The sequence below is a fragment of the Fukomys damarensis genome, unplaced genomic scaffold (assembly GCF_012274545.1).
Source record: "Fukomys damarensis isolate Sample0158 unplaced genomic scaffold, DMR_v1.0_HiC HiC_scaffold_19, whole genome shotgun sequence".
NCBI lineage: Eukaryota > Metazoa > Chordata > Mammalia > Rodentia > Bathyergidae > Fukomys > Fukomys damarensis.
This window is the reverse complement of record NW_022900931.1, coordinates 60,563,969-60,584,237: the sequence shown is the minus strand read 5'-3', so window position 1 is coordinate 60,584,237 and position 20,269 is coordinate 60,563,969. Positions and strand designations below refer to the sequence as shown.

Here is a 20,269-nt window from a genome sequence, read left to right as displayed (position 1 = left end):
GCCTTGAGAGATCCGGGGATTTAGCTCAGCAAAGTCCTGGGTTTGATCCCCCGTACTGGGAGGCGTGCATAGGCAGAAATATGGAACCGAAGGGCACCTGGTGACTGGTCTGATACAGCTAGAAACTGAGCCTGGCCCACTTTTTAAACGAATGAGGAAAGTCTCTTATTTTTTTATGTGAAGCTTTTGACAAAAAAAAAGCCTTGAGAGATCCGGGGATTTAGCTCAGTAGTTCCACCGCCTGCCTCACAAGCGCAAGGACCCAAGTTTGATCCCCGGTACCAGTGGCCTCTTATATCAAAGCAGTCAGGCCAACTTACGTAGCGAAGTAAAATTAACCCTTTTCACAGAAGTGAGCAGTTACAAAAATGAAAATGGTGGAATGTCTCAGCAAAGGGGAGAAACCATGTGCCTCCAGTCCTGCGTTCTTTAACAATTTTAAATGACCGATGAAGAATAACTCTTTTCCCAAGCTCCCAGCAGATTGCATCTATTCAACGTTGAGTTCTCCCATGAAGCTGTAGTCTCTTTTTCCAGGCACTTCCTTGAATAAAGCCCACGCAGGCACTAACCATGTACGTGCACTGTTACATCTCCCATTGGGAATCACCTGTGGACCTTGGCAAATCGCTCCCCTAGTTGTTTCTGGTAGATTCTCTGGAGACAGGCTGGCCGGAGGGCTTAGGCGGTACTCCAGCTAAGCAGCAAGATGTTTAGACCCTGATCCGACAGTGGACAAAAGTACAGCAACCCCCAGTGCATATTTACATATTTGCTTTTCCTGGATATGGTGGGTTTCACATCAGGGTTTGGAGAGAAAGTAGAAGACATTATTGATCTCTCTCTCTCTCTCTCTCTCTCTCTCTCTCTCTCTCTCTCCTGGCATATGCACTTAAGTGGAAAAGGAAATAACCCTCAAGGTTGTAGCAAATTCAAGCTACACTCTGATAGGACAGGACTGGGATAGGAAGAAATGAGTATGCTCTGAATAAATAACTTTAAAACAAATCTAGGCTGGGAAAATGGGAGTGGCAGGGAGGTTCTGGCAACTCTCTCCCAAGAATGCCTTTGCCAACTTTCAGTGACAAGGAAGGTTGGGTTTCCTACAGACTCCCAGATGTACCTTTTCATTTATTGACACTGGAGGGAGGCGCTATATTAGGGAGGACAGAGGGCAGAGGGACTTTTTTCCTTTTCTTCTGAGTGTAAAGAAGTCGCCTAGGGATGCGGTGAGAGATGTGGAGTCCATCAGCAGCTCCGTGGCAGGACAGGTCCCATTACTTCTTTTTTACCTCGGAATAAACTGTTTCTGTGATTGTGGGGGATGGGGAGTCGGAAGTTAATGGCTTTGGTTGCAGAGCACTGAAGTTCAGGGAAGAATATGCAATTTCATCCACCTGTGAAGTACAAGTATCCATCCATTAAATTACGGACACAAGCCAGAGCTTCACTGTGGCTGGTATGACTCACCGCCACTATGCTGTTACCTCTTTGAAACTTTTAGCTTTGGAAAGGGCTTCTCCTCTGCTTGCTAACATGTTGATGAGCGATCCTTACAAGAGACAGATTATGGTGATGGTGTGATATGATGGAATATAATAACACAGCAACGCGAATGAACCAATCACAAACATATCCACAAAACAACGTTCAAAGAAGACCGGTGCATATAAGGATGTGCTGTTAGGACAGTAACTGTGACTTGTAGGGAAGTGACTGGAAAGGTTTTTTTGGTGGGGACAGACATGCAGTGTCTTGACTGAGGTGCTGTTTTCAGGGGTGTGTTCAGCTTGTGAAAGTTCACACACTGTAAAAGTATACTGATGATACACGCGACTTTTAGTATATATGTGTACTCCACTGAAACGTTAAGATGAAAAAAATTCTATAAAAATAAAGGAACAAGGACCCCGGATCCATTAGAGTAGAAATTATCCTTTAACAGTAAGAGCGGGTCAGAGTGAAGGTCGATAAAGGAGGAAGATGTAGTGAGTTCTTTGTTTTGGGTATTGTACTGGGTGCTTTACATGTTAACTCATGTGATCACCTTCACTTCCTCTTGAACAAAACTGAAGATCAAAGAGCTTATATTATGAGTTAAAGGATCATAGAGCTATTAGTAGTCACAGCCAGGTTTACACAGAGGCTGCAGGTAATTCCAAAGTACACATTCTGGCGATGAGGTAGACTCATGGAAGTGATAAATTGATACTTTTTTGTGGCTGCCTTGAAGAACTTAGACCCACATTTGATCTCACATTTGGGTCTTCAAGAAGGATCCATTCTCTCCAGGAACATTTCCGTGGGAAAACAAGCCAGTGAAACTGGTTGTGCTTACCTTGTTAGGAGAGTTGTCAGAGGGGCCCAGACCTGGGGAAGCAAAAGAAGAGTTACCACTCCATGAAAATGCAAAGTGGATTTAAGGCCTGATGATTTGGCTGAAGGATGAAGCAAGGGGTGATTTTGGGGAGTCTGGGAGAGCAAGCCCATGATCACTTAAGGAATTTGCTTCCCCCAGAGTCTGTGGTCCAGACTCAGTGCACTAGAACCAGAGGACGGGCGGGGATAGAGCCACGAGAGGCCTCAGTTCACCTCTGAAGATTTCTACCAGTTCACAAGGGCTTGATCTTTTTTTTTTCCTTCCCCCAGATGTGTTTCTTAGCAACATGCTCCAATGGCAAGGAGGGGCAGTGAGGGCCCATAGCACCCAGCGCACCCATGAGGCAAGGAAACTCTCACCGAGGGAGAATGCCCACGTCCGTAATAGAGGAAGGAGGGAAGGAGTAAGGATGAAGAAATGACTCTTGGCACCTGCCTAGCTTAGGTGCAGGGAGCCTCTTTCCAGTCTGTGTCTCAGGGCACCCTTGTGGCTAGGAAGGGTTTGAGGACCTGCATCAACTTAGGGCTGGGAAGTGGAGATCCCCTCGTAAAAAATTCAGAGGGGAGGGAGTAGTTGGTGAATCTGGGGTTCTCTGTCAGGGTAGGGCACACGGTGGGACATACCCGTTCTGACTGGGTGAGTGGCTTTACTTACTGTGGCTGGAGACTGAGGGTTTGTGCTCTGTGAGATCATGCTGGTCGCTTGCCCTAAATAAATATCAGACACTGTGACTGCTATTCCCAAGCACAGGACCTTTGATCCCTGAATTAGGAAGGACAGTGTCAGCAGATAATTCCTTGGCACTCCTGGATGTACACTCATTTTACGGTTGGCATTGTCTTTTCTCTTAGGGCCTCATTCTTCAAACTGGCCACAATCCCTGTTACTGTTGACTTCTTTCTCGTTTGCTAGATGTCGACATTAACATCTCCTCTTCTCCCGGTGCTGAGGTCAAACCCAGGGTAAACACTACCACTGAGCTACATCCCCAGCTGTGTAGATTTAGTCTTTATTGACTCTTCTGTTCCTACTTTACCTTAGTGCCTCTCATATTTTGTTTTGCATAGGTAGATCTGTCCCCCCCTTTATTTTATTTAATTTCCAAGGGGATTTTGGTTGTTTCTGATTTCTCTTACATTCTGTCTTGTCCCTCCCTCCTCCTGCCACTGTGGCCAATAGAGCAGGTGACTTACTTTCCTCTGCTTCTCCTTTCATTTCCTCTTTGGACCTCATTTTCATTCTTGGACCTTGGCTTCCTGACTGGGGGGATAGAGGAGCATAACTGGAGCTGTTCCCTTAAGCTTTACGGGGATAGGAATAACCATGCCCAAGAGACAGCGGGATACAGAAGCGTGAGGACAGAGCGTGAAGACCCACCGGAATTAGTGCTGAGAAGCAGGAGTTTAGGAAAGAAAAGAGGATATCCAGCCCAGAGACACAGCTATAAAGGTCCTTTCCCTCTCCCAAGCACGGCAGATAGCCTTGGAGGAAATGGAGGAAATGGAAAGGCCACCATACCGGCCGATCTTCCTGAAAAACAGGAAATACGCCAGGGCACCTATCAGAGCCACCCCGGCCACAACTGCAACCACAATGCCGGCAATGGCCCCACCTGAGAGGTCAGAATCTTCTCTTACTGGATCTGGAATGGAAAGAAAAGAGAAAAGAGATGAAGGTGAAACCACTTTACAGCGGGGTGCTCTGAGACACAATTCTAACATGAAGTAGTCTCTCTCCATTCCTTCAACAAAGATATTTTCCATGGAAAGGTCACTGTGAGGTGACTGGCAGACCTTGTAATTTTTTTTTCCTATTCACTGCTAATCTATCTTCCCTCCCTTCCATTCTGGCCTTTCTGCAGTCGTCTGAAGGCTTCGGAAATGTGAGAAAGGCTGATTGTTATTTTTGTACGTTGTAACTTCCTATCGTTTTGTGGTTGCATCTTTTCTCACAGGATCCCCATGGTGGCGGCCATGAATGTGCCTATGAGCGCTCTGTGGCGAGGACTTACTTGATAGCAGGCTTGGGTTAGCGCACTCAGAATTTATAGCCTCCTTTGTACAGACATCATGAGCCCCACAGGGTTAAAAAACAAGCCCGATTTTGCAGGACACAGTTTTCCTCAGCTTGGACATTCTGGTTCAAGAACCCTCCATCAGTCTTGTGCAAACTCTCTCAGCCCTAACTGCACTGAGTCTAAATCTTCCTTTTCTCTCTCCTGAACACAGATCAGATCTGCACTGTGGTCTGAGGTCTCTCCCAGGCTCCCTCTGTCAGGTAGACATTATTTCCACTTTATGGGTGACAAACTGAGGCTTAAGAGTGCTGAAAAAGCTTAACTTCATATGACTACTAAGAGGCAGATCTAGCTGCCTGACTTCAAGGCTAATCATAATAGTAGTAGCAATAATAATAACAATAATAGGAGTAATAGCAGGTAAGATTTATGCAACATTTTCTCTGCCTGTGACATTTTCCTGAAGGGTTGGTTATTACCAACTCTCTCTCTCTTTTTTTTTTTTTAGTACTGGGGCTCGAACTTGGGTCCTTGTGCTTGCAAGGCAGGCAGTGGAACCACTGAGCTAAATCCCCGGCCTGGTTATTACCAACTCTTAAATGACAATTTTCAGTTGAGTTAAATGAGGCTCAAAGAAATTAAGAATCATAGGCAAAGTACTCATAACTGTAAATGCTCACATTTTAAAAAGATCTCAATTTCACAGTCTAACAAATGAGTTAGGGATATAGAAAAAGAAGGAACAACGTTGAAAGCTAGTGGAAGGAGGGAAATAAAGCTTAGGGTGAAGATAAATCAAACAGAGACTAGAAAAACAGCAGAGAAAAATCAATGAAACTAGAAGTTGGTTCTTCAAAACAGATTAACAAAACTGACAGCTTTTAATTAGATTTAAAAAAAAGAAGATTCAAATTACTAACATTAAAAGTGAGCCGCAGATTTAGCTCAGCGGTTCGGTGGCCTGCCTTGCAAGAGCAAGGACCCAAGTTCAATCCCCGGTACCAAAAAAAAAAAAAAAAAAAAAAAAAAAAAAAGTGAAATAGACGTTATTATCATCAGTTCTTTAGAATAACAAGGATTTTAAGAGTACTGCGATAAATTTATGTCAACAATTGATTAACCTAGATGGACTGGATAAACTCCTACAAATACAAAAAACCATTAAGAAATAAAAAATATGAATAGATCTGAATCAGTAAAAGCATTTGATAAAAATTAATTTCTTTCCTTAAAAAACAAAAAGTTTAGGCTAGTTGCTATAACACACACATATAATCTCAGCTACTAGGGAGGCTGAGGCAGGAAGATTGCAAGTTCAAGGCCCATGTTGGCAACTTAGCAAGACCTTGTCTAAAAATTTAAAAATTAAAAAGATTGGGAATGTAGCACCCTTTGGGTTCAAAACAAAACAAACCTACTAATCACCCTAAGCTTTGTTTCCCTCCTTCCACTACCTTTCAATCTTGTTCATTGTTTTTCTATATCCCTAACTCATTTGTTAGACTGTGAAACTGGGAGTAGAAGAAAAACTAAAACAACATATATGAAAAATCCACAGCTAATGTCAGACTCAATGATGAAAAATTAAAAGATTTTTCTCTAAGAAATATTCAATATAGTATGAGACATCCTAGCCCGAGCAAGGCAAGAAAAATAAATAAAAGGTATTCAAATTAAAAAGAAGTAAATTTGTCTCCATTTCCAAATGACAAGGACTTCTACGTAGAAAATCCTGCAGATCCCACAAAAAACTCTTAATAAGCAAATTCAGCATTTATAGACTAATAACAAAATCAAAGGCAAAAATCAGCTGTATTTCTATATACTAACGATGAACAATATAAAAGAAAATTAAAAAAAAATTCCATGTATAAGAGCATTGAAAAGGATAAAATACTTCGAAGTAAATTTCAAGTTGGCTGTGATAGTGTACGCCTATAGACCTAGCACTCTGGAAGTCTGAGGCAGCAGGATCATAAATTTAAGTCTAGCCTGGACAACTCAGCAACTCACTAATTTTATGTCAAAACAAAAACAAAACAAGACAAAAAAACCACCCAACAACAACAACAACAAAAATGCTGGAGATCTAGCTCAGTCCAGAGAGGTTCAACCCTCAGGACTGCAAGCAGTTTCAACAAGAGGATGAAAGATTCGTAGCCAACAAAATTACAAAACATTGCTGAAAGAAATTATTTAAAAGGACACAAATGGAAAGTTATTTGATTTTGTTTGTTTGTTTGTTTGTTTGAGATAGGGTCTTGCTATATATATAGTTCAGGTTGGCCTCCTCCTGCCTCAGCCTCAGAAGTGAACGTGTGTGCTACCACACCTGGCCCACATTTATGTATTGGAAGACATAGTGTTGTTAAGATGACAATACTACCCTGAATGAGGTACAGATTCAGTGCAAGTCCTATCAAAGTCCCAGTGACTTTTTTTGTTTGTTTGTTTTTTGTTTTTTGAGACAGGGTCTCACTATGTAGTTGAGACTGACCGGGAACTCACTGTGTAGCCCAGGCTGGTCTCAAACTCACAACAATCCTCCTGCCTCAGCCTCCCGAGTGCTGGGATGGCAGGCATGCGCCACCATGCCCGGCTCCCAGCGACATTTTTTAGCTGGTTTTTATGGCGTATGCCTATTAACCCAGAACTCTGGGAGGCTAAGGCAGGATGATCACAAGTTCGAGCCCAACTCAACAATTTAGTGAGACCCTGACCAAAGAAAGGGGGTAGAAGAGGGGGTGGCTGGGATGTAGTTTGGTGTGAAAACCCTGGTTTCATCTTCTAATAATAAAACAAAAAAAATCCAGGGACACTTTTTGCAGAAATAGAAAAATTTATCCTAACACTCATATATAATCTTGAGAGACCTCCAAATACTCAAATTAACTTTGAAAATGAAAATTAAATTGGGGGATTCACACTTCCTGATTTAAAATTATAGTACAAAGCTACAGGAATCAAAACAGTGTGTGACTGGCATAAAAAAAGGTATACAGTCAATGAAACAGAATAAAAAGCTCATAAATGAATGCTCACCTGTATGGCCAAATGATTTTAAAATATTTTAAAAATTCAATTGCCACACAATATGAACATATATGCATGGGTACGATGTGGCACTTTAATATATGTATTTAATATGTGACAATCAGATCAGGGCAAATGGCAAATCCCTCACCTCAGATGCTCTTAGTGTTGGGAACATTCAAAATTGTCTTTGTTACCAATTTTGAAATGCAGAATCAAGCGCAGTCAGACGTAGTTATCCTGCTGTGCTATAGAATAGTAGAAGCTATTCTTTCTATCCCACTGCATCCCTGTGGCCAGATGAGGTTTGATAAGGGTGCTAATAGTGTTCAATGCAGAAAAGATAGTCTTTTCAACCAAGATGTTGAGAAAACTGTATATCCATGCAGAAGGAAGACGGTGAACCTTTACCTAACATTACATATAAAAATTAATTCCCAATGGATTGAATACCTAAACGTAACAGCTAAAATCCTTAGAAGAAAGCACAGGGAAAACCTTTATGATGTTGGATTTGGCAGTGATTTCTTGGCTCTGATACCAAAACCATAGGCAACAACACTACGCAAAAATATATTGAGCCTCATGAAAATGAAAAGCTTCTGTGCACGAAAGGACATTAGCAACCGGTGATCCAGAAATTCCTCTTCTAGATATATGTACAGGGCCAGGGATTCAGCTCAGTGGTTCTGCTGCCTGCCTCACAAGCGCAAGGTCCCGAGTTCAATCCCCGGTACCAAAAAGAAAGACAGATATATGTACAAAGGATCTGACATAATTTTTTGGAGAGATAACCAAACTCCTATGTTAACTGCAGCATTATCCCAATGATATTGAAACTAAGCTTCCATCAATAGTGAAGGGACGAAGAAAATGTGGCATATGTAAGCAAAAGGAATACTGTTCATCCTTTAAAAAAGGATATTCTGTGATTCTGACCATGTGGATAGACCTGAAGACTATTATGGGAAATGAAATGAGCTGGGCACAGGAGGAGAAATGCTGCATGATCTCACCCATATGTGGAATCTAAAAGAATTGAACTCATAGAAATAAAGAGCAGAATGAGGGGTTCTGGAGACCGGGAAATAGGGGAGGAAGGGAATGGGAAGTTGGCCAAAAGGTTCAAAGTTTCAGATGGACAAGAGGAATATGTTTTGAGATCTACTGCACAGCAGGTTGACCACAGTCAATGACAATGTAATATTTCAAAGTACTAAGACAGCATATTCAAATATCTTACCATAGAAATGATGGGTAAGAGAGATAATGGATAAATTAATTATCTTGATTCAATCACTTTACACCATATATAAATGTTAAAAATCACATTGTAAACAACATCACATAAATGTATAGTTATGTCAGTTAAAAATTAATGATAATAATAATAAAGGACATTATCAAGAAAGTAAAATTACCACTTCCCAAATGGGAGAAAATATTTGCCAGTAATATATCTGACAAGCTGTGAGTGTCCAGAACATATAAAAACAATACTACAGTTGAGCTTGGTAGCACATGCCTATCTATAATCCTAGCACTTGGGAGGCTGAGGCAGAGGATCCCAGTGAGTTCAAGGCCAGCCTGGACTATGTAGTGAGACCCTGTCTCCAAAAACAAAACAGCAAAACAATACTGCAATTCAACAACAAAAAAGCACCCCAAACAATCCATTAAAAATAAGCAAATTGGGGGCCAGAGATTAGGCTCAGTAGTTCCTCTGCCTGCCTTGGAAATGCAAGGACCAGAGTTGGATTCCCGGTACCAAAAAAAATAGCAAAGGACTTGAATAGCCATTTCTTCAGAGAAGATATAAAAATGGCCAGTAAGCATATGAAAAGATATGCACTAGCACTAGTCATTAGGGAAATGCAAATCAAAGCCACTTCATACCCATTAGAATAGCTATAATAAAAAGTCTTTCTGAGGATGTGGAGAAATCAGAACTTGTGTGCCTGGTTAAGTGCGAATGTAAAATCAGGCAGCCACTGTGAAACACAGGATAGTAGTTCCTCAAAAAACTAAACAAGTAATTTATCATTTGGTAATTCTACAACTGGGTACACACCTAAAAGAACTGAAATCAGGAATTTGAACAGGGATGGGCATATTCACTTTGTAGCCGCATTACAAATAATAGAACAAACATGGAAACAACCTAGAGGTCCACTGATAGATGGATAAATAAGCAAAATCAGGTTCACCCATAAAAGAGGTGCATCCATACCATAGACTGTCACTGTCTTAAAAAAATAAAAGTAAAGGAACAAAATTCTGGCATATATTACAAAATGAATAAACCTTGACGACGTTATGCCAAGTGAATTAAACCAGATACAAAAGAACAAATATTGTATAATGTCCCTACTGTGAAAAGTGTAGAAGACAAATACCAACACACACAAATAATGGTGGTTACCGGGGAGTTACTGTTTAATGGATGTAAAGTTTTAGTGTAGTAAGATGAAAAAGCTCTGGAAATGGGTAGTGGTGATATTACATAACAATACGAATATACTCAGTGTCACTGAACTGTGGACTTCAAAATGGCTAAAATAATAAATGTTATGTATATTTTACCACACGGCAAAGAAACAACAGAAAAAGAGACCAAAAAATAATCTTACCCAAGGTCGCACAGTAAATGCCAGATTCAAGATAAAAAAAACTCAGTACAGTTGGCTTTCTGCCATACATGGGTTTAACCAACTAAAGTTTGAAACTATTCAGAAAAAAATTGGGTCCACATGGAAAATGTACAGACATTTTCCTTGTCGTTATTTCTTAAATAATACAGCACAAGAATGCTTTCTGTTTTTTTTGTTTCTGGTACCAGGAAGTGAACTCAGGACCTTGCACTTGCCAGGCAGGCACGGCACCACTGAGTTAAATCCCCCACCCAATAATTATTTATATTGTATTTTCAAAGTAATTTAGAGATGATTTAAAGTATATGGGAGAGCTGAACATGGTGAATTATGTCTGTTGTCCCAGCACTCTGGGAGGCTGAGGCAGGAGAATCACAAGTTGGAGCCCAGCACTGGCAACTTTGTAAAGTAATGAGACTCTGTCTCAAAATTTAAATAAAAAAAGGGGTAGGGATGTAGCTCAGTATGAAGGCCCTTGGCGTAATGCCCAGTATTGTAAACAAACAAACAAACAAACAAACGTAAGGAGGAGAATTTGCACAGTCGTATGTGAATGCTACACCATTTTATACAAGGCATTACAGTATCCACAGATAGCGGCATCTGTGGGGCTCCTACACCAGCTCCCTGTGGATATTGAGGGTTGACTATATATTTGATTCAGACCCTAAGCTCTTGATACTTTGCAAGTGTTTACTGACTGGTATATCCATTGATATATATTCCCTGTCCATTTTGCATACTCTTGGTAAAGAAATCCTTCCCAGCATGGAAAAGTCACTCACATTTCACCTCCAGCCTGATAATGCTGCTTCTTCTGGAACTGACAGGGTTGAAGACCTCACACTGATATTCCCCAGCATCTTCCCTCCTGACCGGGTCTATGGTGAGGACGCTGCTGTTCGGGGACAGCGTCATCCTGTCTGTGAGCCGCAGAGGCTGGTCATCGCGGACCCACCGGATGGAGACTCCGGTGTCACCTGTGAGGCAGGTCAGGACCACAGAGTCCTCTTCTGCCACTGTGGTGTTGGTGGCTTGGATGGAGGGTGGAGACACCGGCTCTGTGGACAGAGGAGGGAAATGACTGAGAGCGGGCCTGGGGCCTGGCTGCCTTCATCCCTCAGACATTCAGCAGACTCTAGGCCGCAGTGAGCTCTGTAAGGTGGCTCAGAGCGCAGCCCTGACCCTCAATAGAGGCTGCACGTCTTGGTTCAGGAGACAGTAAGGAGAGGCCTATATTTTCCTCTGAACTCAGTTCACACAGGGAGGCCCTTAAAGTTCCCTGGCGCTCTCTAAAGGATTCACATCGGGAACCTGTTGTCAGCCCATGTGTCCTGAAATCTCACCATAAGGTTGAATTTTTTTCCCATTGACTTTTTAAAAAAATGTACTTGAAAAACTAAAAGTGAAGAGTGAGGGCGAAACTGACTCTGCAGAGTGAGCTTGGGCCAAGTGAAAGAGGTTTAAAAAGCAAGATAAAAGAACACCCTGGAGAAGGCAGGGTGGGCTATGGTGAGGAAAAGCCACGACACTCTCCCACTGACTGTTGCACAATGTTTTGCTAGTGCTTTCTGTGACAATAAAAGGTGAGAGGCCCCTCTGACCTGAAGAACATCTCAGTTTGAAAGGACTTTTATTTCCTGGCCTGAGGATTAAATACCACAGTGAAAGAAAACAGGAAAGATAAATAGTCACAGTGTTAATGAAAGGCTGACATAATTCTCTCTACAAATATATGACTTTGGCCCTGCCCTTCCTTCCATGCCGGGACTCCACGGGGAAGCTCCCTGTGTCACTCAGTGTGTGACCCTTAAGACTCTTCATGGCGCAACACCTGTGGTTGTGGCCTCAGCCTCGTACGGCTGGGACTTCAGTCAGGACACAACCCCAAGGTACACTTTTTTTCATTGCCATGCACCAGACACCAGAAGGCTCAGCTGCCCACTGGGGACAGGAGTTAGCAGACTGAGGACAGGTCTTCCAGATGCCTTTTCCACCTGTCCCGCCCCACCCCGCCCCAGATAGAGTAAGGGCAGAGATAGTCACTGGGCAAGATGGGACAGGACTGAGGCGAAGCTCTGAGCTGCTGGTGCCCTGCCCAAGAGGGATTTCCTCCTCTCTTTGGGGAAAAAGAGCGCAAAGGTATTTCAAAGCCCTGTGGGTTCCTGTAGCTCATGGAGGAGGTAAAAGACAACAGAGATGACAGAAGGGAGGAGTTAGTGACAGAAGGAAGCTGCTTGACCTCAGACACCTCTCCTCCCCTCACTCTGTGAATCTCCTCGCACTCCATGGGCTTTCTGGGGCTGTGAGAACCACCTCTCCACATTCCAGGCAGAGGTCCAGCTCTGCCGCGAGGAATCAGGGAAGCGAGGGGAGGACTCTCAGGGATGGGGCAGAAGGCTCAGGGGAGGACGGAGGTTTGCTTGTGTCTGTGGACAAAGGCTAGGAATTTACCTCTTTCCCACTATTTCCAGACAACCAAAAGGCTGTCCCAGAGCTTGGTGCTGATGTCCCAGCAGCCACTTACCAATGACTGTAATATTCTTGGTTGTGGTCCTATTGAGGCCAGTGGTGGGGTTATGGACGCTGCAGGTATAAGATCCGCTATGATTTGCAGCGATGCTGGGGAGATAGAGCTCCTGCGTGGATTGCAGGTGATTCCCATTGAAAAACCAAGAATACTGTGCAGGAGGGTTAGAGGTTGCATGGCAGGAGAGGTTGAGGTTTGTCCCCGGATAGAAATATGAGTCTGTGGGCGTTATGCTGGGGGCATCCGGGCCATCTGGGGGAAACAGAATAAAGCCACATGTGACGTCATGGGAGGGCAGGGGAAGCTCCTGGCTGATGTCCTACTGAGTGTCCTCCTGAGGCTGAGTGTCCTACTAAGCCGTGTCTCGGCCTTGCTTTTTAAAAAAGTCCCACCCAGGTTAGAGGGTGTAGCTCAGGGGTAGAGCACCTGCCCAGCATGCACAAGGCTCTGGGTTCCACCCCCAGGACTACATACACAGAAAAAAGTCCCAGTCAGATCTCTCTGTGTTCAGTGAGCCTGAACCATCCCCGTTTTTCGATCACAGGTGGTTAACTCTCTGCAGGGAGAAGCCCCCCCACCCCATTCTTGGCTGAAGGTCAGGCCAGCCTGATGGCAGGGGTGGGACGGTACGGCCAGCCCAGATATCCAGGAGTGAAGGTCTGTTTTCTGCACTTGGAGAGGGACTGAGTGGCCTGGCCTCCACCTCTGGCCCTGTTTCTTGGGTGTGAGCTGGGACCACGGTAGAACAGAAATTACTCACAGGAAATGTTCAGGGTCACTGGGTCACTTCGGTTGCCACTCACTAGATTCCAGGTTTCACACTCATAGGGTCCTGTGTCATTTCTTGTGACATTGAACAAAGTGAGACTCCTGCCATCATCGGACAGGTTCAGCCTATTACCATCTTGAAGTCTCTGACCGTTTATCCACCACTGGTAGGTTGTGTTCTGAGTCTCAGGTTCACATATTAACACTACAGAGTCCTTTCCTTCCACAGGGTTGGAGTCGCTGATTGTGATGGAGGGTTTGGGTAGCGCCGCTGTGCAGAAAACAGAGAGAAGATTGCCCCGTGTGGCGCCTCTGATCGGGGCAAAGGCATTTTCCACCACAGTTGGCCTCTCAGCCAACCTGGGCCCTTAAGGAACCAGGCAGGAGAGCATCTCACAGGCAGCTGCATGAGGACTGAGTGCTCAGAGGACGTGAGGCCACCTGGAATTTGTCTGGAAAAAACATAGGCTTTTTCATGTGTGAGCTAAGCTACGGTATGTGGTCACCTATAGACCCCTAGGGCCTCTCCTGGCCCTCACTGGCCAGCCCCACCTGGTTTGCCTTGGGCCATGTGGGTGCTGAGTCCCTCTGGCTGCAGGGACCTCCACTGCTCAGCCTAGCTTGTTTCCTCTGAGGCTTTGTTCTGTGGGGCTGTCCCAGAGATGGGCCACAGTGGGACCCTCCATTGTGCCTAGAGAAGATGCCACAGCCTGGCCTGAGGGTGGTTGGCTGCAGGGGACCTGGACCAACACCTGGCCTTCAGCCCAGTGGCCAGCCGAGGCCATAACGTGGGTTGACTATGCTCAGGTGTTTGATGGTGACTCACACGGGCGTGAGTCTAACGAATGATCTAGGAGAGTGTGAGGGGACAGGCAGACTTTAGAGCCGAGTCACTTCTTGTCCTTGGCCCTTAATGTCCCTCTTCCCATGGCAGGGGGAAGATGAGGACCATGTGGATCTTTTGAGAATCTGACCTGTACGGACCAGTTGTGAGGTTTAGGATAGCAATTTGAGATGTTAAATTTCTTCTCTGTGGGAAATTGTCATTAATCCAATTCCTGACAGGAATATTTCTCTAGGGAGAGCCATAAGGTCTCAGACCAAGCTCTGAAGACTTTCAGGGTCACATGTGAATCAGAGATAGGTCCTGAAGTCATTGAAATCACCCACTCCCTGAATAGGAGCCCTGTGAGTCCTGCTGGGAGGTCAGAACTTGACAGAGGGGAATGTCTGAGGTAAAAGGAGGGATGATACCTAATTCCAAGATGCCATGCATCGTGTTAGTAAATTTAGAAGTCTATGTTCCCATAGACTTGGCTGCTGAGAATGAGGTAAACTGGGGAGGAGCCCAACTAGGCATGAAAACTTCTTCCTGTCTTTTCTTTCAACCCCAGGAATCACGAGGAGGGTTTTATTAAATTCTTGCAGATCAGACAGGGTCTAACTGAAATGTCAAAGGCTAACGCGTCTCACATGTCGGAGGACCCACCTTGTCACGATGGTGTCATCATGGGGACCCAACTGTGAGCAGTAAGCCCCTCAGAGAGTGCTTGTCAGGCCAGCTTTCTCTCAGGGAAGGTGGGGGAACCTCTGAAGGACTGTGAGCCCCACGTGGGGAGCGGGATGGAGTCAGGGGTCAAGTGGGTGGAACAAGCCTGGGGCTCTGGGCCTTGCAGGTCTGTCCTGCTTCTGGTGCCCTGGCTGAGTCACTGTAGATGGAGGAGATGCTCTAGCTGAGACTTATCCCGTGGCCTATTCTATCCACCGGCAGTATGGAAGGACAGAGCCCGGGACCAGGACACAGTAAAGGCTCATTCACAATGGGGGACACTGTCGCAGGACAGCTGAAAAGGGCCGGCAGCTGGGACTGATTTCTGCGGCCTTTACTGCTGTCCAGGAGGCTGGGCCTGGCCCCGGTGTTAGCAAGAGGAAGCAGGACCATGCACCATAAATCTGGGAAGAGAGGGTTCAGCAAGCAATGCAAGGCAGGGCTGTCCTGCCCGAAATGACCAGGAGGAAGATGACAGGCAGGGAAGGAACAGAGAGGGACAGCAATGCCCATGGCAGTGAGCAGTGGGGTTTCAGGGACTTCAAGACACCAGAGCCCCACAGCAGCCTCAAAACCAAACCAAAACACTTCTGGAAGCCCTTCTCAAGCCCAGCCATCCCAGGGTCATCATGGCGGAGGCTCCTGGGGTGTCCTTAAGAGCAGGTGCTCACAGAGAGAGAACTAGGGTCTTGCCCTCTAAGTAGGACAGGGAGCGACTGTGGCTAGAACCTTCCAGGAGGCTGCAGGCACATCCCAGTCTCGGGAGGGGTTCTGGGTCATCTGTTCATCACTCACTACTCACACTTCCCTCGTGCATCACAAAGCCACTGAAACGGCTGTAAATTGGGCGCTGGCTTCAGGCAGTGGGGAGAGAGAGACAGAGCTCCCAAAGCCATCTCTCTTGTGCTTCAGGGAAAGTGACCCTCAATGCCTCAGGAAACAAAGGAGCTCAAGTCCAGTGAGGGAGGCTGTGGATCAGCTGCCTGAGAAAGGAGGCAAGCGCATTCTGCAGAAGGAGGTGGCTCAATTCCGCAGTAAAACCTGACTCATTCTAGGTTTGATCTCTCTGCTCCAAGCTTACTCTCTCTCACTGGTGAGGCTGAAGATTTAAAAAACATGAATCAGGGCGGGGATTTAGCTCAGTGGTGCTGCGCCTGCCTTGCAAATGCAAGGCCCTGAGTTCAATCCCCGGTACCAACAAGAAGAACAACAACCATGACTCAATACCTGGCCCCTGGTTCTCACATCTAAGAAATTTCCAGGGTAGAGAGGAGAGTCCTGGATTTACACACACGTGGGGCACGCCTCTGTCCCCCTTGGGCACACCGACCTTCCCCTGGAGTCCCATAAGTCAGCCAGGTTGGCACCTGTCTCTCTGTGCTATCTATGCCAAGTGTCAGGAGAAAGAACTGCCCAGTGCCCTGACCCAGATGTCGTTCTTGGGGTCGTGCACTGGCCGGTGACCAGCACCAGGGACTATGAGAGGCACAAAAACCAATCACTCGTGGTTCCATCATCCCTAAACAGTGGGTCAGTTCTAACCCCGGGAACAAGCTCTCCTGGATCACTTGGAGTCAGGAGCTTGGGACAGAAGCAGGGGCTGCCTGGGGCTGAGCTTCTGTGTGGGGATCCCCAGGGTCCCCCAGGTCAGGCCCCGACCAAGGTCCTCAGGGTCGCTCTCGGGGCCATGTAACTAGGAAGGAGCTTGGGGGCTGGACGGAGATGACCTCCCTGGGTCGAGTTACCCCGTCCACCTATCCTTCCCTCTGCCGGGTGGGTTCAGGTAGAGGATTCCAATCTACTGAACTTCACCTCCTCTGTATGTGTCCCGCACGACACGCTCAAAGCCCAGCAAGGGGACATCATGTGCCAGGGTGGGGCGCAGTCCGGGCCTGACCTTTCTGTGTGTGAAGCAGAAATCACCCCATCCAGCACCCCGAGGTCATTGAGGGTAACTTACGGTGTACTCGGAACTGTCCAGATGCTATTTCAGTCAGGAAATTAGGTTGCGTAACTTGTAGGGTGTACACTCCTGTGTCCCCTAGAATCACGTTCCGGAACAGCAGGGATCCATTGGGGTATATTGTCTCTCGATGGCTGTATGCAGGCCCCTGTGTAGTTGTTCCATCAGCTACCAAATATGCTGCAATCTGATTGTTGGAGGTAACAGTTTCCCCTTTGAACCAGCTATAGGCAATACTATTGGCTGATAGATTGCGGACAAGTAGAAGAACATCTCCCCCTTCAGCAGCATCGCTAGGCACCGAATCAATAGTCATTTGGGCAGTGGTGGGTGGGTTCCAGAAGGTTAAAAGTGAGGCTGGAAGAGAGAGAAATTCATCAGTATGGGATGCCCTGAGTCCCGAGAAGATGTGTAGGCGTAGTGGTACGCTGTGCGTGTATGTGTGTGCGTGTGCGTGTTTCTGCGGGTGTAAATCTTCCTAGGTGAGGTCAGCAGCAGGACCTCACCCCTTCAGTGCCCCTGCACCTGTCCCTGTCCTCTGTTTGGGACCCTCCTCCGTGGGTGTCTGTGGCTCCCTGCTGGCAGCGCTCAGGTCCTGCTCACATGCAGGGCAGCCTGGCAGACGCCCTCCTGAGCACCCCACACATACAGCCTGGGCTTCCCTTTGCCACCTTTCCTGCTTTCCGCCCTCTGTGGCTCTTGCCAGCACCTGCCTTCCCCTTCTAGATGTCCCTGCTGATCTGCCTTCCTGCCCCTGGGACGGAGCTCCTGGAGGACAGGGACCCGTCTGCTCTCGGTTAGAGCCTGGTGCCTGGCCCAGGCTGAGACCCCTGTGGACGAAGGAGAGAGGCTCCCGGAGCCCTGCCTGTCCAGGGCTTATCTGCCAGATTCTTTCTGGTGGTGGTGATGAGTAAGGACAGTGGGACTGCCCTGGTTGTGTGTTCTTTGGAGAGTCACCCTGACAGTTTTTATCCTCCATTTTCAATATCTAGTGGCCAACAACAACAAAAAAAGGTAGATTATGTAAAGGTACAAATTTCCAATGATGAATGTCATTATATTGTATACCTAAAATGTACCAATGAAAGAAAGTCTAGTGGCCAGCTGGGCGTGGTGGTGCACCTCCCAAATCCCAGCACTCAGGACTTGAGGTAGGAGGATTGCCTCAGGTTCGAGGCCAGCCTGGGCTTCAAAGTGAGTGAAAGACCAGCCTGAGCTACACAGTGAACCCCTGTCCCCCGATACACACATAGCGGCCAGTGATGATTCATGTGTAACACAGAAAAGTGGACCATTTCCTTCTGCTTTATCAGTTCCCATTTGCCGAGAGTTTCCAGTTTCTCAGCCTTCTGTTCCTCTTTTGTGTCCTCATCCCTCGTGCTCCGAACAGAAACCTGGGTCCACTCGCTGAGTCTTGTCCTCCTCAGGGGACCCAGTCCTAAGTGTTCATCCTCCCTTATATCCTCCCAGGCCATGTCCCGCTCACCTGCGAGCAGGAGCCCCTGCCAAGGAAGGAGTCCTCTGTGGGAAGTGGCTGAGCGGGTCTCCATGGTCTCTGCTGCCTGCTCCGTCCTCCCTCTGTGGAGAAGATCTTCAGCTCCCCAAGCAGGGCTGCTCAGGCCGTGGGCTCTGCTGTCCTCTCTCCCTCTGAGCTGAGCCTCTCCCAGGGCAGGAGCACTCCCCGAGTCATGTGACCTGGGGGCGGAGTCTGTCTAGGGCTCCTCCCCCCCCTCAGTCCCGCCTTCTGTGTTTCTTCCCCCTTTTCTGTATTACCTGTCACCACCGCAGACCACACTTGGAGGACAGGCGGTCGGGGACTCTGTCACCTAAGAGAAGGACTGGCTGTCCCCTCAGCGGCCTCTGCACTGTCCTGGCCTTGGGCTGTCAACACCGCAGGGAGGACCCGGGGTTCCCAATCCGGGGCACCTTTCCCTTTGTGACCCAGAAACCTAGTGAGGCACTCAGTCTTTCGTGTGTGTGTGTGTGTGTGTGTGTGTGAAGGTAGATTCTACTCCCCGGAGGAAGGTGATAGAGATGGCTCTAGGGTACAGAGAGGGTCTCGCCTGAGTAGTGACTACTGAGGGGGACTTGGCCTGTGTCTCTGTGTCTCCAGCCTGGTCTCTGATCAGATGTCTCAGAAGGAGTTTCGGCCAGGATGGGCGGGGTTATGACCTGCAGGTCTTAGGAAGGAAGAGGTTCGGTGGGAGATTGAGTGGCTTTGGGCAACACTGTCCTTGGTGACAGTTTTCAGGGACCCCCCCCCAGCCTGCCTTTGCTAAGCTGTGGCCCATATCCTTCCTGCCTGTATTGCTTGGCCTCTGTCCCCCTGCCTAGCTGACTCCTGTGCTCACCCTTCTCGTACTGCAAGGGTGATGTCAGGAAAGAGCAGGCTATGTAGACTCCCGGCTGAGCAGGGTCCTCAAAGTTCCAGGAGGCATGGGGAGTACAAAGCAAGCAGGTGGGAGGGACCCAGAAGGGTCTGTGGGGGCAAAGGTTGGAAATCAGGCTGCATCTGCAAGGGAGCCTAATCTGAATTCTTATTTTAGGAACTATGAATGTTGACTAAGTATTCTGATAGCGCCCCCTCGAGGTCAGGAGGAGACCTGCGGCCAGGGATGTGGACCAGGCTCCACATAATAGTGTGAACTGGCTCTCACTAGTTATTAAAAGCGCTTCTTTCCCCCGGTAAGGTATTTTGGCACACTGCCAGAGAGCAGACGAGCAATACTGTCAGGGCTCATTCTCCTCGCTCGGTTCCAGTGCCTTGATCTATGTGTGAATCTGTGCCGGGTCGTTTAGATCACGGTCCTATTGTAAGAAGTTTTCAAATAGGGAAGGGTCAATATCTAATCTTGCTTCTCTGCGTAAGATTCATAGCCTATTCTGAGTCACATTTTTGTTAAAAGCTGTAGGTGGGTGGATTGATTTATGAAAGAGTGAGGTCACGCTCTGTGGCCTGGTCTCAAACTTCCGGTTTGAAGTGATAACCCCCGCCCCATCAGGCTGCAGAGTAGCTGGATCTACTGCCCATGGCACCATGCCCGTCTCTGATGGTCCGATTTTTATTTTTGAAGTGAACCGAGGGCTGGGCTGGCTAGGCCTCCCTAATGACATTGAAATTGTATGCAACTGTACTCATCGGCAGTGCCGTGAACTCAAGCCATGCTGGGTAAGCACCTGGTACTGAGCTCCATCCTCAGCTCCTCCAGTAGTTCTTACTCGGGGTGGTCCCTTCCTCACCATCTATAATCTGAAGACATTTTTAGGAACTTGAAGTCTCTGGGATATCATCCGTGCCTTTGCTGGGAGGTTGTGCTAAAGTTCGAGTTGCCTCCCGTGGAAGAATCGAGACTCTCCACGAAACTGTACACGGGTCGA

General features: G+C 46.9%; 2 protein-coding genes across 7 annotated transcripts in view; one reads left to right on the top strand and one right to left on the bottom strand.

Annotated features, from left to right (window-relative positions):
- The window catches only part of Dmac2 (distal membrane arm assembly complex 2), a 163,345-nt gene that overhangs the window by 94,241 nt on the left and 48,835 nt on the right, over nt 1-20,269 (top strand). The gene's annotated exons all lie outside the window — the stretch shown is intronic.
- Ceacam1 (CEA cell adhesion molecule 1) lies at nt 1,114-18,587 on the bottom strand. 5 transcript variants are annotated; one of them, XR_780105.3, is made up of 9 exons: nt 18,378-18,587; nt 16,889-17,248; nt 13,372-13,650; nt 12,609-12,863; nt 10,867-11,142; nt 3,899-4,022; nt 3,574-3,640; nt 3,035-3,087; nt 2,337-2,370 (listed from the first exon to the last, which is right to left on the bottom strand). XR_780105.3 is itself a non-coding variant. In XM_010623330.3 (8 exons), exons 1-7 carry the CDS (start codon nt 18,439-18,441, stop codon nt 2,355-2,357), a joined length of 1,374 nt encoding a protein of 457 aa, XP_010621632.1. In that variant the 5' UTR covers nt 18,442-18,587; the 3' UTR covers nt 1,311-1,397; nt 2,339-2,354. The 5 variants fall into 5 exon arrangements, 4 of the variants coding, with proteins under 4 accessions (XP_010621633.1, XP_010621632.1, XP_010621630.1 ...); XM_010623330.3 differs by lacking the exons at nt 3,035-3,087; nt 3,574-3,640 and adding an exon at nt 1,311-1,397 and having other exon boundaries at nt 2,339-2,370; XM_010623329.3 differs by lacking the exon at nt 2,337-2,370 and having other exon boundaries at nt 3,010-3,087.

Bases quoted from the DNA above. Each gene is read 5' to 3' on its own strand.
- Ceacam1 (XM_010623328.3), bottom strand. From the start codon at position 18,441: ATGGAGACCCGCTCAGCCACTTCCCACAGAGGACTCCTTCCTTGGCAG. The intron at 4,023-10,866 runs GTGAGTGACTTT...TTTCCATTCCAG, and splicing joins TATCAGGCTGGAGGTGAAAT to ATCCAGTAAGAGAAGATTCT. The intron at 3,088-3,898 runs GTATGGTGGCCT...ATATTTATTTAG, and splicing joins TTTTTCAGGAAGATCGGCCG to GGCAAGCGACCAGCATGATC.